This window comes from Habropoda laboriosa, unplaced genomic scaffold (genome assembly GCF_001263275.1).
Source record: "Habropoda laboriosa isolate 0110345459 unplaced genomic scaffold, ASM126327v1 scaffold520, whole genome shotgun sequence".
In the NCBI taxonomy this organism is placed as follows: domain Eukaryota; kingdom Metazoa; phylum Arthropoda; class Insecta; order Hymenoptera; family Apidae; genus Habropoda; species Habropoda laboriosa.
The window spans coordinates 1-17279 of NW_017100634.1; the positions used below are offsets into that span (position 1 = coordinate 1).

A 17279-nucleotide genomic window follows, 5' to 3' on the forward strand; every position below is an offset into this window, starting at 1 on the left:
AACATTCTTCAATGGACACATAGGTTTTAGCGTTCTCGTTACTTACTCGTGGTTAAATTAATTACGTAGGGATTAAAAGTCAGGTTGACCTGTGGTCGTAGATTAAGAATAACCACAGTACAGCTAAATTTATCGTGTTAAATAATTCTTTTTACACGAATCAAAAATGTATTCAACGTTTGTCTGTTATAATATCGTGAAATGAATTATTTGTGCAGTTCTGTGCATTTTCTGTGCAGTTCAACCTAATCTACTTAAATTTACATTGCGAGACAGTATACTGTAACAAGTAGTAACAAGCAAACGTTGAATAAATTCCTAATTCGTATTAAAAAAATTATTTAACACAATAATTTCAGCTTTATTATGATTATTCTTGATAAATGACCACAGGTCAACTTGATTTTTAATCGTTATAATCTTTAAATTCAGTGTGAATAGAGAAAATGTGTAATATAATTCATTTCACGATATTATAACAAACAAACATTGAATACATTTTTCATTCGTGTAAAAAGAATTATTTAACACGATAAATTGAGCTGTACCATGGTTATTTTTAATCTACGACCACAGGTCAACCTGATTTTTAAACCCTGCGAAATTAATTTAACCACGAGTAACTAACGAGAACGCTAAAACCTATGTTTCCATTGAAGAATATTGTAAAAACGTATAAATTGTTATATGCAATGTTATAACAAATTGTTAGAAGTATAAATTTATACCAAAAAATTGTGAGAATTAATAAATTATACGTTATTATAACATTACAATAGAATGCGAAATAGAATTACGAAAGAATCGGCGATTTTCTGCGAAAAATAATTGATTCCCGCGAAAAACGAAGGATTTCCCGCGAAAAGTGACCGATTCCCGCGAGAAATTATCGATTTCCCGCGAAAAGTGATCGATCTCCCGCGCAAAGTAGTCCGTTTCCCGCGAAAAGTGATCGATCTCCCGCGCAAAGTAGTCCGTTTCCCGCGAAAAGTAGTCGATTCCCGCGAAAAATAGTCGATTCCCGCCCGAATTATTAACGACTTTGCTAATGATTTTGGGGAAGGGGTACCACAGGTATAAATAGACCCGCGAGCTCCCGCGAAATCATTTACCCTTTATACTGGGCCCTAGACACTTCGCGTAATTTTGATCTGAGGGTACTGAGAGGTGAGTAGGGTGGTCGAGGGCTACTGGCTAGCAGCCTATGTCCACCCTATACACACTCAACTACCTTCTCTCAAAATTTCTTTCTCAAACTTACTATTAGACTTTGAATACTCTGCTTTGAATTTTTCTTTTTCTTCAATTTCAATCAAATCACTTCTCTAATTATTGAAACTTAAACTTAGACTGTTCAAAGTCTAATAGTCCACTATTTACTACTGAACTACTGCTACTTTTTGCTTGAAATAAATTTAAATAATCCTTCGGGTCGTTAATACACGCGAGAAAATTATTATCGAACGTATTTCGAGATTGTTTTGAGGGTTTAGGGAAATCGAGATTTCAGTTTGTTATTGTTGTTCTTCGTACTTGTCGAATAGGATATCGAAATGAATTTGAGAGGTTGCCTAATGAAAATATTTCGGCGTTTCAGCTGTCCATTAATGAAATAAATTTTCGTTACAGGTTATTTCTAAATTTAATATGTACTTTTCTTCCAGCAATCTATAATTTAATTTTCTTTCAGTATTTATGATATTTTCTATGCTATTGAAAAATGAATTTTGAATTTGTTTCATGAATTGTGATTTACTAATCTAATTCTTCGCAGGAGTTGCATGAATTTTGCATGTTAAGTAGTTAGTTACATTATTGAATTGTATATTGTGAGCTGATTTGCAACGAGTGCACTGTACTCGTTGCACTATGCCCCTAATTAAACCGTCCAAGTAGTTTACCGTGATAAATCAATTTTCAATTTTGATAAATATTAGAGTCAGTGCAACGCGTATTGAAATAATAGCTTCATCCTTAGTTCGCTTATTATTGAATATTTTTCCGCGTTTAACTATTTCCTCCCAATTCGCGTTTTTGCTTTTCTTTCAATTTACTCGCGTTTATTTGATACTTTCTTTCAATTTTTCACTCGCGTTCTATGAAAGTTTTGTTCGATAGTAGAGTCTAAAGTAATATAAATTCGCGATTTCTCCCCCTCTAAATGAATCGCGTTTCGAAGCACTTTTCGCGTCGCCCATTCCACAGTGACTCACAAAGTGTGAGTCTGTGAGTCTTGGGAAATCAACGCTTGGAGGAAGGATGACCATCTGAGAGGAAGGAAGGAAGGAAGGATGCAACGAAATCGACATTGCAGAGCCCAGCTGCCTAATCTTCGAATTGTGAGTGACAAAAATGGGTTTTTTTTCTGGTGATATGGGTAGTTAGTTGTGTTATATATTGTGCTGCCCCTAATTAAACCGTCTCACTAGTGTTTCGCAATTAATAATCGATTTTTACGAGAAGTTTTCAATTTTTCAAAATATTAGAGTCAGTGAATCGCGTATTGAAATAATAGCTTCATCCCTAGTTCGACTTATTATTGCATATTTTTCCGCGTTTATCTGATATTTCCTCCCAATTCGCGTTTTTGCTTTTTATTCAATTTACTCGCGTTTATTTCATACTTCTTCACTCGCGTTCTATCAAAGTTTTGTTCGATAGTAGAGTCTAAAGTAATATAAATTCGCGGTTTCTCCCTCTCTAAATAAATCGCGTTTCGAAGCACTTTTCGCGTCGCCCATTCCACAGTGACTCACAATTCGTGAGTTTGTGAGTCTTGGAAAATCAACGCTTGGAGGAAGGATGACCATCTGAGAGGAAGGAAGGAAGGAAGGAAGGATGCAACGAAATCGACATTGCAGAGCCCAGCTGCCTGTCTGCGAACTGTGAGTGAATTTTTTGAGGGTTTGGTGATTGGTTATATATGTGTGTTTATTAGCTTCATCCCTAGTTCGTTTATTCCTGAATATTTTTACGCGTTTAACTTATACTTCTCCCCAATTCTCGTCGCGTATTTTATTCAAATTTTCTTATATTCTAAAATCGAAAAAGATATGAATTTGCGTTTTTTCTTTTGATTCTTTCAATTGTATTACGCATTATTGCAATAATTTCTATCGTTACATTTAATTCTAATTGTTTAGCAGCTTTTCTGCTGCTATCGACCCTACATTTTACTGACACTTGTGGAATCGACCCTACATTTTTTTTTTTCGTGGAGGTATGCCGACCCTACATTTTACTGATATTTAAATCGCTTGGTTGCCTTGACTAACGTTTCATGCTTATCGTTTATTCGCTGTTCTAGTCTACGTTCGGCAGTCTACAATGGCGGGCGCGAGGCTCGAAAACGTAGTCCCTGACTCTATGAGTGTCAGGTTTAGCTTCCTTGCGGTCTGACAGTTGTGGAGAATATACTGTTATCATCTTAAGGGACGTCTTTGAATCAAAACATTCGATCAGTTCACTGATAATAAAATAATTTAAGGTGATCACGTTTTGTGGTTCACCCTGTATACTACTCTTATAATTATTTTTGTTAATTTGCAAGATATGAAAATTCGGATTTATTCATATTTTGTGTCCGACTGTGTAGACCACACGCGCAAATTTACACGAGAATCATTAAATATTTTCCACGGAAAAAGGTAATAATGTTGCCTCGACTCACGTTTCATGCTTATCTTTTATTCGCTGTCCTTGTCTACGTTCGGCAAACTACAAAGGCGGTCGCGAGGCTCGAAAACGTAGTCCCTGACTCTACGAGTGTCAGGTTTAACTTCCTTGCGGTCTGACACTTATGGAGAATATACTGTATTCTGCGGGCGCTCAAATAAGGAAGTTAAAAATGTAATCCAATTTATTCTACTTTACATACATTCTATTTATAATCACTTATTGATAAAAATTAATTCCAGGTAGATGTTTCAAAAAATTCTATTCCTTCAGTTTTTAGTCGATTAAGCATAGGGCGATAGATGTCTGGGGTAAATGGAAGAACTACACCTCGCTGTTGAATTTCACCTGTTAACAAAAATAATGTAATGTAAATTTATTACATTATAACATCACGAAACTTATTTATGAGTAATGTAGAACGAACATAAATATTGCATCGCAGCAAAAGTTAATCTGTACCAAAAATATAGTTATTCTAGAAAGTTATGAGTATAGCAACAGACCATCGCACAGTGTTTCGAGTATATGGATTTTAGGAACTATGATCATAGTTTAGCATTTGTTCAAAATTTAAAAAATCAATTATATATTGTTTAATTCTTGAAGTATAAAAAAAAATTACATATCTGTTTCTTAGAATAAGTCAGAATCGGACTCAGAACATGAATTAGTGTTTGTATAATATATGATGATTGTATACAGAGTGTCCAATTTTAATTTGTAAATGCGAATTACTCGTACACTACCCGCTGTATTAAAAATGGTTCAGAGAGGTACTTTTCGGTACTTTTTTTAAAAGTCACTTCGAACTTGATAAATTTTTGCATAAAAAGTTAGGATAATTTGTTACTAAATATTGCATTAACATTACTCACCTATTTCAAAGTAATTACAGTATTGAATTCAACTTATAAAAATCAAATTAAATATTCCAATGTTCTGCCAGTAACACATTTTTGAAAAAATGCACTGTGATTTGCAATAAATTTCCGGTCTCAATTTTGAAAACGGATTAGTACATTTAATAAAAATTCGGGCACTATTAAAACCTACGTTTCTATGCTAACATTTTTAAAAATTTGTCGATTATACATTTCGCATTTTTTATTTTTGTCCACTAATCGGAACATTGTGCATAAAGTTAACGGTCGAACATTTCACGATCAGCTGATGGATCTATGGTCGCGACAATCGAATGCATTTATACAGAAACGACGCGAAGCTAACGATAATCGTTAAGAAAAACAATAATGTGTAATTTTTATCGAAATATGCTCAGAATTATACCGTCAAGGATCATTTTAACTGCAATAGCTGTTGGATATCCAACTGTGCGTGCCATAGCGGAGTAGCCTCGTGTTTCCCCATACAACACCAAATTAATTCCTCTCTTTTCTCTTCTATTGTCGGGCCACAGTATTCCAATATCGTGTCTTAGAATTACTAGATCACGTTCATTTTGGTCGTAGAATAATTTTTTCGACAAGTAATGCGTTAAAGTATCAAGTGGAGTATTTAATTTTAACACTAAATCTTCCTGAAGGAGTCCCAACGACTCAATAGTTCGCACGCCTTCTTCGGAATTTAGCATTTCTGCTAATTTTCTTTTTAAATTTTCGTAAAAGATATTGTCATTTGCCAAACCAAGTAAATTACATATTAGCACCCTCTGAAACAAACAAAATAAGTGAATTCAGGTAATTTATTTAAAATTTAGTTAAAATAGAGATGTAAAATAATACTTATTCTTTTACCAGCATATTCATTCAATTGTAAAATGTTAAAGAAACTAAATAATCATGCAAAGCATAGAAATTTGTAGATACGTGTCTTTATATGATTGTTCGTTATGTGTTTGTATTTTGTATATCATTGTAATATAGAGAGTGTTTTACAACAACATATCAATCAAGCAGGGAGTGTTATATTTTTATCGAATAAGCGTAGATGTGTAATTTCGCTTCGTTTCTTACAATTAGGTGCAAATCCGGTTGTTTTCGTAAGATTTCAGTAAAGTGTCGGGTAAGAAATTGTATTAAGTGTAGAAATGAATTCTTTCCGACTTTTGGATGCAATCGAAGTTTCATTTAGAAAAATTGAAAACAGATCAATCATCGAAATAATTTCGTTAGTTAATGAAATACTAACAATTAATCCTAGAACTGCTTCGAACCTACAAGTCGGAAAATTGTAAATTAGAATCATTTCCCTTCTGGAAAAAATTCTCAAAAACTTATTTATTTTCATCATTGAAAATCATTGCAATATGCGCCATAATCAATCCAGACGTAATAAAGAGTGTACGGGCTTTGGTAATTCGCCGATTCCAATGTGTATCGATACAAACGGGCACCATTTCGAACATTTATTATAACCTAAGATTTGTTGCTTACTCTTTTATTTATTGTCTAATAACCTTGTATTAGGGGTCGATGAAATCATCTTCAAATGTTATACAAATTTTTCAAAAAACAATTTTTCTCCGGTTCATGTGTAAGAAGTATGGGTTCGGGGAACTCCCCTTAGTATTTTGCGTGACAGCTCGAGACTCAGGACTTCTAGGGTTAAAGTTAAACAGAGTATATATTTATAAATGTAAAGCACTCACACATACAAGGCATTGGTTCCGCGGTTAAGTGTCCATCTATAAATTCGATAGACATATAAGTTCGTGATACATCAGTGCGGTTTCTTTTTTTTTTTTTTTTTAATGGAATAATGCGATCCTTTTTATATCATTTATACGAATAGTTTCGATTATCACAATCTCCTGACCTGAAACCAAGTGGACTATAACGAAAATTCAAAGGAACAAATTTGGAAAATAAATCCAGAGTGTTGGAAGATGATTCTCGAAAAATTACTTAAGCCGGTTGAAAGATTATCAGATCTATGTATATAAAGCTATCATTAGGAAGCTAAGAGGATAATTTGACGAAAAGACGTTAATATTAATAACGAAATTTAATAAATATCACACTAGACTCGTTATATTTTCCATTTCTAGTACTTATGTACCGATAAATATAACGGTTACCCATCCGCGGTGTACATCGGGTAACAGTAATGCGGGGGGCACGCCCAATTTGAAGCTTAATAACTCAACAACAGCTTATGCAAAATACGCGTGCAGGCAGTGTTTTGAAAACGGTTCGACGTCAGCTACGTTATGTGACTCACTGGATATACATATTACGCACGTGCGTTCGTTCATACAATTTTTAAACCTACGGACGAAATACACCGTCTCTTGACATGTTCTGCATCCATTGGTGTAAGTAAGGTTGCCCGGCCACAGGGGTATTTTTAAATGTCCATAATCAACATATTCGCTGCCACCAGAAAATCGATAACACGCTGAGCATTCTCGGCCGCATATGGTACGTTGGTGGCAGCGAACGTGTTAAGAAATGAAGCATCAAACGCAATTTTGTTATTTTTATAAGTCAGTTACTGAATGCATGTGAATTTTTCTGTCGACATTCCTAGTATGCGTGAGCGTTTTTTGTGAAGACTCTTGGACGAGACAATAGTGGAACGCGTACGGATTCTTTTGTGGATAATCGCGGTGTGTGTGAGTGTAAATATTTTTGTGGACAAACACTCATGAATTACTTGTTTGTCTACACTAATGTACTAAAAGTAGAGGTGTGCGAGAATCCGAAAATATCGGGTCGGGTCGAGACGGGAATTTTTTCCGGGATCGGGATCAGTTCCCGAAAATTTCGAAATTCCCGATAGTGTCGGGATTCTCGAGAATGTCCGGAATTCCCGGGAGAGACGGGATTCATATTATTAGGACAACGTTCCTGCGCTTTTTGTTACGATTTATGGAATTTATGATGTCTGTGTGTCAGTAACACGGATACTAGGATTCGTGCGATTTGATGTAAACAAAGCAACTGCGTAAACATTGTGTGCGCTGCAGTTTTCGAAAACGCCTAAAAGGTCGAAAAATTGAAATCGCGGTCGTGTTCATTAAAGCAAGTCTCGAAACGGCAAACGGGTTCTCAGAATTTTCAGGAATCTCGACATTTTCGAGAATTCCGACACTTTGGGAATCACCGAAATTATCGGGAAACCGAACCGATTTCTTCCCGAGCATCGGGTTCTCGCACACCTCTAACTAAAAGAAACATTAATCCTCTTCACTTGGAAATTCCATAGAACGGATTTTTATACGCTTTCAATGGATTTTGGCGAATAAGCAGATTTAATGTTCAATTGCTGATTTTTTCGAGGACCGGTGAATGCCACCCCTGCTGTGACTTATCGTAGATTCGTCGATGCTATACGAATTGCATGTCCCAAGCTAACTTTTGTTTACAGATAGAAATAAAGCTGAATTCTAAATTTTTTGATTTTTGATTTTCGTCTTATTTTCCCATTTAGAATTACTCTTTGAAATTTCTCCCAGCTGTTTCCAAACACCCTGTATAGATATATTTGCTTATGTAATTTTTCTGTACGTACCCATGTAATATCTGGTCCGTTTGGATGCAAACTTGGATGAGGGTTAGGGTTAGTTAGTCCAAGACATTGTAAAACTCGTATAGTACTGCAAAATCCTTTAAACCTTAATGTACCTCGCAGTACTGTATTAGCAGTATTAAGTCCGTATAAATCTTTATAAATTGTACTATCTCTGTTGGGAAAGCCTTCCAATGCAAAACCAGGCAAAAAGTCCAAATCCTGGACCGCAGACATGAGACTTCCATCTGGTTCAATTTCTACAACCTTTAAAGTGCACATTCATTTGGTTAGATGTCATTTAATGTTCGAGTGTACATACGTGGTTCATATAGTGTTTCAAAAGTAATATGTGTAATAATTCAGTGCAATATTCGCATATAATATTGTAAAATGTAGATTAAATTACGGTAAAGGACTCAAATAACTTTCCGTCCGAAAACGTTATGTGGATTATAGTAATCGAAGAGAGATGTTTTATCATTGAATCAAGGAAGTGTTAACCACCTCTGTTTCTCTTTTCTTCTAATTTTTCACAAGTCAGAAAAACAAACAAAACTTTCCACAGCTCGAAACATTCCTTTTCCACAGTGTTGTGACCTCCTATCTTTCGCTAGTGTTAAAACATTAGTTGGGTGCAAATGGAAATTAAATACAGGGTGTCATTGACTTTGTGCAACAATTTGTAGTAATATTTCAGAGCTTGTGTTTCGTCACTTACCTGTTAACTAGCCCATATTTCGAGCTTAACTTGTATGCTACAAAATGAATCGCGTTTGTTTGAAAAAGAGAGGCATGTAATCAACACAAAGTGTAGTAACAATTTGAACTTACTTGTCTATTGCAATAGTATTTCGCTGGTGCCAATGTATTCAACAATACTCCCCGCGGTGACCAACTAAATTTATATCGTAATGGATTAAAGGAACATTCTGGCGCAGGTAAGCCGCCACACCAAGATACAAACGATTCTATTTTTCCACCAGCCTGTTTTACATTATCGAAACATTCCAGGGCTAAGAAATGATCAATACCAGGATCTAGTCCTACTTCATTAAGTATAGTTACTTCCGCTGCTACAGCCCTGATAATGTTACAGAATACCTTATATTTGAAATTGTAACTTTAAACGCATAATTAATTCCAATAATCATATCGTTCATACTTTCATTATTAGTTACATCACCATCATCGTCATTAGCATTAATAATTATATAATGAAACTTTGAAAATGTGTTATAATGATTTTGTTAATACATATTAAAGTAAACACTTACTCTTCATGCAAGGCTTTAACATCTTCATTCGTGTAACTTGCTGTTACTAAATGAGTTTTAGCATGTATGCATACATTTGCAATGACATGATGCAGGGAATAAGGTAGCAATGAAACTACTACATCTGCAGATTTGACAATCTCGCTTAAGGTATCAGGCCGTTCCAATACATTTAATAAAACTGGTTCCACGCCGGGAAATTTATTTGCTAACACGTCTGCCTCCTCTTTTAATTGAGATGCAACAATCAAGTGTATGTTACTATTTCTATGTAAATATTCAACCAATGGGGCCGAAACATGCCCTGCACCCAGGACCACAACCTATTTACAAAGCAATGATTTTTAATATTTTATTACGAGTCAAATTTATGTCTGAATACGCGATTCTATCACTAGCGTTCTATCAAAAATGCGGTTTCTTCAAATTTGAAGAAACATATATAAAAGGATGGATAATATTGATAACTGAAGGCTAATAAGGTGAATATGTGTTACATATTATTGTACGTGGTGCTACCCAAAAACTTCAGCGATTATGGAACTGCTAGAAAGACAGCAGGACCCTTTGTAAATCCATGTGCCCGGTTTTGAAACGATTAAGGAAGAACATTCGACGCAAATGTTCACCCAATTCCATACTCTTCACTAGACTTCGTCTCTTGCGATTTTTTCCTGTTTCCCAAGATGAAATTCCGGATGGAATCGCAGGAGGTACTCAACGCACTCACAATTGACGACTTCTGAGGAGAAAAATTGCTGAGATTGCTGTATACATGTCCAAAGAGACTACTCCGAAGTATTTTGGCCAAATTTCCAGAATTTTTGGGCAGCACCTCGTACATATACATGTACATGAGTTCATTTGATCCGTTTTGCACTAACAAAAGCGCATAGTGGTCCCGAGCAGCGTACTTTTAACGGAGCATAACAGAAAATTATGTTTTTATTGTGTCAAAACAACGTTATACAAAGTGTTTGACAGCAGTTGATAAAAGATTCAAGGTGCCAAAAAAAGATGAAAATCAAGAATAACAAAATTGCATTTGTGGCTTTGGTTTTTAGTTATTGACATTTAAAAATGTCCCTGTCACCCTGCAAACCTTTCCTACACCAACGAATATAGAGCACGTCAAAACACGGGGGTAGAGTGATCCTCAAAATCAGGCACACATTTAGCTGGCAACACAGACGAGGTATAGGATCACCACAGACGAAGTGTAGAATAGACATATCACCTTATTTATGTTATAAATATAATGTAATGACCTGCAAACCTTTCCTACACCAACGAATATAGAGCACGTCAAAACATGGGGGTAGAGTGATCCTCAAAATCAGACACACATTTAGCTGGCAACACAGACGAGGTATAGGATACACCTATCACCACAGACGAAGTGTAGAATAGACATATCACCTTATTTATGTTATAAATATAATGTAATGTGTAACTAAAAGAAGGAGGTTAAAATAAGTGCTATGTTCGCTTATCGCGTTGAGTAGCTGCTCAAAAGTTTCGTTTGCGTTGTCGAAATGATTCTGTAAGGTCGTTTGTAGCATCAAATGTCACTGTCTGCTTCTCTATGACTTGTACGAGGTAAGCTGCCGGTCCCTGTGTTCTTGGTTCTGGTAGGATCACTGATCCCCTGTGTCTTGACGTGCCCTACATATATCGGTGTAGAGAGGTTTGCTCGGCTACAGGGATATTTTTAAACGTTAATAACTAAATAACGGAGCTTCAAACGCAATTTTGTTATTCTTGATTTTTGTCTTATTTTGACTTGTAGAATCACCCTTTAAATTTTCTGCCAACTGTTGCTGAATATCCTATACATATATGTATAGGAAATTAGGCAAGAAAATGTGACACTGAAGATACTGCTGAGAAATTAAAATCCTCTCTCTAATATACCTAATAGTGTTGTTAATACCCGCTGTATGGAATTTTTTCGAAAAGATATTTGCTCTAAATATATAATATTTCCATACCGTTTTGGTTTGTGCTTCGTGTTTGTCCGCTTTATGTTTACAACGTTGATTTAGCGATCTCAGTTCTTGAATATATTCAAAATTGGGAGTTAGCTGTCCATTAGATGCTATTATCGCACCATGTACTGCAGTACTAAAATTATGCTCTTCTAGTGGTACCCTCGCATCCGATCGAATAATATCCAATGCATAAGGATACAAGAGGTTCCCAAAGAAATCTGTAGATTCTTTTGGAAGTTGTGTTGGCATATTGTCAATTGAACAGACTAATACTCCAGGTCCTTTAAAAGATTTTGTATCCTTGTTACGATCAGCGTCATATAGACAAAATGGTGTATCAATCGTTGTGCATTCGTTCATGAATCTATCAACATTTCAGGAAACAAAATATTTCCAATTAAAGTTTACACTTGTTAAAGGATGATATGTATTGCGTGACAAATAAAAAAATATGTAAAAATAAACTAACAAAAGATAATTGCATTAAATAAAATTTAACTGAAAGTTACTTTGCAACGTTCGACTACATGCACATTTATGTTGCATTTAAGTCAATAACTGTTGAGGAATACAATAATTTCTTCAAAACATTCAACATGAAGTTTTCAGCATTGGGAGACTTCAATGCGAAACAATTATTGGGGCTTTCGAATAAATAATCCTAAAGGCAACAAGCTATTGCAGTATATAAACAACCAATTAAAGGTGCACTGATCAGGAAAATTTACGTAGTGGCCAACGGACACAAACAAAACACCGAACATACGTGACATAGTAATTAATGATTACTAATCAGTAATAAAAAGCTTGGCATAAAAGCGAAAGAGTTACTCGAACTATCTTCAGACCACGCACTCACAATTTTCAACCTCGAACAAAAAGCAGCAATAAATGAAAAAGTAATACTAACGAATATAACAGACTGGGCAACTTATAGAGAATTCATAAATTATAATCTAAATTATAACCTCTAAAAAAAGATTATGATACAAAAATAACAGCATAAACACTAACTACCAGACTACAAACATACTTTGATTGAACATACTTTCAAAAATGGTGATCAAGTTCAGAAATATGTAAAGAGGTGTTTTACATTCAAACAAGCTATTCCTTTCTTAATGGAAACTACCAAGCAACCATCTAAATAGGAATACGGTTCTATGTAGGGTAAAGTTACCTAATATGAGACTCATTTCTTAAAAAAGTCATAACCCTCGACTAAGAACATTTTTATTAAAATTCGATACACGTTTTAAAAGCAAGATATGTATTCTTTTGTAGCCTACTGGAAAGTATAGTAAAAAAATTCGGTTCCTTCATAATAAAATAAAAACGAAAATTGTACAAACACACAGATTTAAAAAATGGGTTCCTAATATGAAACCCAGTTTGTTGTTTGTACCTAAAACTTATTTTTTCTGTCATTTTTCACACATTGCGCATATAAAATCTGTCTTCAGCACCGCAGTCTTCGTAAGCCCACCGGTAACACTTTATACCAGAGCCGCTTAACTTCTTGCTCACGAGCAAATTTCCCCTCCCGAGGTTCCCCCACTATGCTTCTGTGATCGTCCGGCTCAAGTTGTGGCGCGGCGGGAGGAGGACGCGAGGAGCCCGGGTCAGCGCCCGCTAGGTGGCGACGTGGAGGTCGGCACTCCCGCTGATCCGGATCGCAGCGACGGGGATACATATTCCTGGTCGACGAGGTTGCAACGGGAAGCGTCTGTAGCAAGGACCGGTTATATCAGCCCCACTGATGAATGTATGATTGGTCCTGAGATGGGGAAAAACGCTTCTTTTCGTATTTTTGCTCTAGTGGTATATGCATGCTCTCTGTGAGTAATGGCGGGACGTGTCAGGCTGTATTAGACCCACAGATGAGGCAAGATCCCGATGTCGTTGGCACTCTAGTGGAGTACCACAGGTGTAATTACCTGTGTTTTGTCGTCCAGCCCTATTACCTTTCCTTTGGAGAAAGGGGGCCTCCACTGGGACGTGACAACGTGATAACTATGAAGTACACCTTTGAGGTTAAATCTTCAATTATTTAACGATACACTACCAGTAAAGCCTTTTAAAACTCCATTGCATGCACTATTTTACAACCAGTATTTATGAAAATGAGATTGTATTATACACTTACTATTTTGGAGGTACATACTTGTAGTTTAATCGAACCACTTCAAAAACTTTGCGCAACGTATTTCACAAATATGCTTACTCGCGACACTTAATTGATTTTAATAAAGTTTGCTATTTAATTTGATAATTAACACGATTAATTGCGAAACAAAACAGCATCGTTACGACATTCAAGAGTTCTGTAACGGAGATAAGCTGGGGTCTCATATCAGGCAACTTTACGCTACTAATGGAGAAAATACCTTAGATTAAATTATTTTGTAAATTGTTTTCAAGTGTAACGAAGTTGACATAAGAAAACGGGAATTAGTTATGTATCAACTTAATGAATATAAAATCAACATTGCATTTCGTAATAGTACAATGAAAGGAATTTCAATGTTTCATACTCAGAAATAAGTCCATCTATAGAGAATTTGTTACCACAATATGAATTAATAAGTTGCTATGTTTTATAAATTAATCGATCAAAAGTGTGGCGCGTGTTGTGACTACTTATATTAAACTGTCTCAAAATCACATCAGAATAAGTATTTTCGCATAAATACATTATTTAATATTAGATTTAGAATCTAAATGAATAGTACAGCGATAATAAATGAAGTACTCACTCAATACTGCCTCCAGGATCAGCGGATATATCACAAATAGCTAACATTCTGTGAGGTAAAGCAGGCGCACCAATACTTGCTGGTAACCAAGGAGTGTAAGCTGGCCTCAGTAAGTATTTTGCATCTGGTATAGTCAATAATTTAGGTGAACCAACAGCCCAGTATATGCAATTAATTATCACAGACGCATATGGTGCAACTTTTGTGCTGAAAGTGGAAATATATCTCTCAGGGTGCTTGTCACACTCATCAGAATCAAAACCTCCTCCTTCCTTCCTTTCTAGATGATGCCTTCGTCTTACCTCACATCCATATATCTTCGTTGTATCTAAAACAGTTTTTCAGCGTTTTAAATGTATAATGATTTAAAAAAATTTATCTTATTAATTCGAAAATTATTTTCATAATTATCGACAAAAGTACAAGCGTTTCCTTGTGAGCTGTTTAGGATACTTCAGGAAATCTTTTGAAACTAAATAAAATACAAAAAAAGTACAATTCAATGTTCGTAGTGCTTGAATATGCAGGGTGAGATAGGAGGCAGGGTGGTACAACCGGATACGGGGTGATTCTACCGCGGTTGATAAAACAGAAATAGTGTTAAATTTAGAAGTCGAAGCCAGTGGATTTATTTATTTCATGCAGTAATGGCAAACACCTCTATGCTGGCCCCTCTTTTCAACGGGTCTTAAGCACGTGCCCAGTTTGCTTAATGGTAAACGCGGCTCTGATTGACAAACATGAAGCCCGGAGTTAGTCAAGTGCACGCGTACTCGATAGATATTCAAACTCGACTTTCTCAAAAACGGGACTTCAAATGAAAATACTTGTATCCTTTATTTTCGGTTTATTTCTACATATAGAATCACACCCTGCCAACACGTCTTGCCTGACTCTGTGTATAAATATGTATATTGAAATAAAATGCTTACCGCCATGTTCGGCAACTTTTTTCAACATTTCAGGTGGAACATATTCATGAGGAAGTTCTTGAAAAACTTCTTGACCACCTTGACTAACATTGCCGCTACCAGTGAAAATAAAAGTCAACGGTCCAATTGATTTTGGCATGGCACCTAATGCTATTTCGTATCCAGCGTCTCGTATAGCTTGCCGTGCCATAGCAGAATCTCTATAATTGTGCGCTGGTCCAATGTGCTAGTAAACAACAATGTTATTTGTTGTTATTTGTATCATTAATTATAACGTAGCATAATTTTAATAAATTCAATTCTTCAAATGAAACACAATGAGATTATTACATGTATAAATAAAGAATATAGCGAGCAGTATTCTTAAATAGTATTACACCTTTTCATAGTTGACAGTAAAAAAAAATGGTAATAAAGTAAAATGTGAAACGCCTCTACTAATTTCTTATGCCCTTTTTCTTTTCTCAGTGGTTTGCTATGAACTATACAATAGCGCTCATACATTCCATTTATCATAAATACGCCTCTACGACCAATGACTTCATCTTTCGAAAGTTCAGTTAGTATCATTCCAAACACCAACCGAGTAACATCTTAATGTACAATCAGTCTGAGTACTGAATTTTAAACAGTAAGCCAAGTCTTTTTCGCTAACGTTCGGAAATTAGTGCTCTGAGGTTCGGAAATTACTCTCTCTTCAGATCTCCTTAATAAAAATCCACAATTTCCCGTTGTGATCTAAGTTTGCAATACATCGTAAACATATGCAGGATGGCCCAAGTTTTTTCGATTAAACTTTGTCAGTCTGTTCTATGGGTATAAGTAAGAAAAAAATGTTATATAAACATAAGTCATTTGAAGCTTTATTAAAAAGTTATTATAACAATAATGCAAAATACGAAGGGAATGGTAACGACTGTGAGGTTATGATGCAAAATAGGAATAGATCAGCGATATGTATGTACATGGAGTCTGCTTATGCATGTTGTGTTTACTATTTGCCATTTTTGTCTAGTATCATAATAACCTCAAGTTCGTTATTATTCCCTTCGTATTTCGTATTTTTGTTATAACTTTTCAACAAAGTTTCAAACGACCTATGTTTATATAACATTTTTTTCTTACTTATACCTATAAAACATACTGACAAAGTTTGATCGGAAAAAACTGGGATACTCCGTACATTATTACCCTATGTCGCATTCTAATGAGTGATACTTATCGTACAAACAATTAAAACAGAAGGATTTCATACACCATGAACATTTTATAAATGCTGTAACATTACAAACATACTGCTTTTTACATACATCATTAAAAGTTACTGGATTAACGTTGTAAAATATTTCACGATTATCAATAAATTTCTCAGCATACCACGTGTATTCTATCATATTCTTAAACTATAGATGTGGACTAAAAAACTTTTGTAGGAACATTATTTTCATAGCTTCAATTCCTCATGAGATACAACGTAAGATATCTAACACAAGTATTATATGAAAACCTTATAATTTGCTAATATATTATTGATATTTTTTTATGTAATGTTAAATAAAACAAAACATTATTTTTGTTCCGATTAAATTTTTTATATACATATGTATCTTTAGTGTGCCTGCAGTATAAATGTATTTGAAATTATGAAATTAGAAATATGCATTCTCACTATGTGAAACACCATGAAACAAATACAAAAAATACAATAAATCATTTTCAAAATACATTACATAAATGCATAAAATATTGTAGAATAATATAATAAAAATTAAAGATGTAAGAAATATGGATGAAAGAATTGTAAGGGTATTGTATTAAATTGCAATAAATTCTTCAAATAACTGTATTATACTCATACAACTCAATACATAATATGCATTATGTATTCTTAAATTCAAGAACTAATAATTATTTCTTTAGCATGAAAATATTGGAAGAAACCAACAAAGTATTTTATTTATTCTCTTTTTTATAATTGAATAGTTATTTCCAAGTAAATGACTGTAACATTGTGTGAAACATTTTTGCATGTGGTATTCTGTTATGTGTTAAATCTCAAATCATAAAATGTTATGTTAATTTTTAAATTAAAAATTTCACGTTAAATAAAGGCAGTACATTTTTCAATTTTATTTTAGCAACAATTTTTATACGTTTTTAATTTAAATATAGGTG

General features: G+C 34.7%; 1 protein-coding gene across 1 annotated transcript in view; it reads right to left on the minus strand.

Moving 5' to 3' along the window:
- Positions 1 to 3919: 3919 nt before the first annotated feature.
- LOC108576797 (alpha-aminoadipic semialdehyde synthase, mitochondrial) overlaps positions 3920 to 17279 on the minus strand; it is a gene marked incomplete at its 3' end in the record, with an annotated part of 15201 nt that continues 1841 nt past the window's right edge. Inside the window, exons 3-10 of the mRNA XM_017939857.1 lie at positions 15105 to 15330; positions 14173 to 14500; positions 11417 to 11780; positions 9426 to 9748; positions 8983 to 9232; positions 8152 to 8415; positions 4966 to 5347; positions 3920 to 4023 (exon numbers count right to left, since the gene is read on the minus strand). Coding sequence (XP_017795346.1) covers positions 3920 to 4023; positions 4966 to 5347; positions 8152 to 8415; positions 8983 to 9232; positions 9426 to 9748; positions 11417 to 11780; positions 14173 to 14500; positions 15105 to 15330 — 2241 coding nt within the window. The remainder of the gene's footprint in view (positions 4024 to 4965; positions 5348 to 8151; positions 8416 to 8982; positions 9233 to 9425; positions 9749 to 11416; positions 11781 to 14172; positions 14501 to 15104; positions 15331 to 17279) is intronic.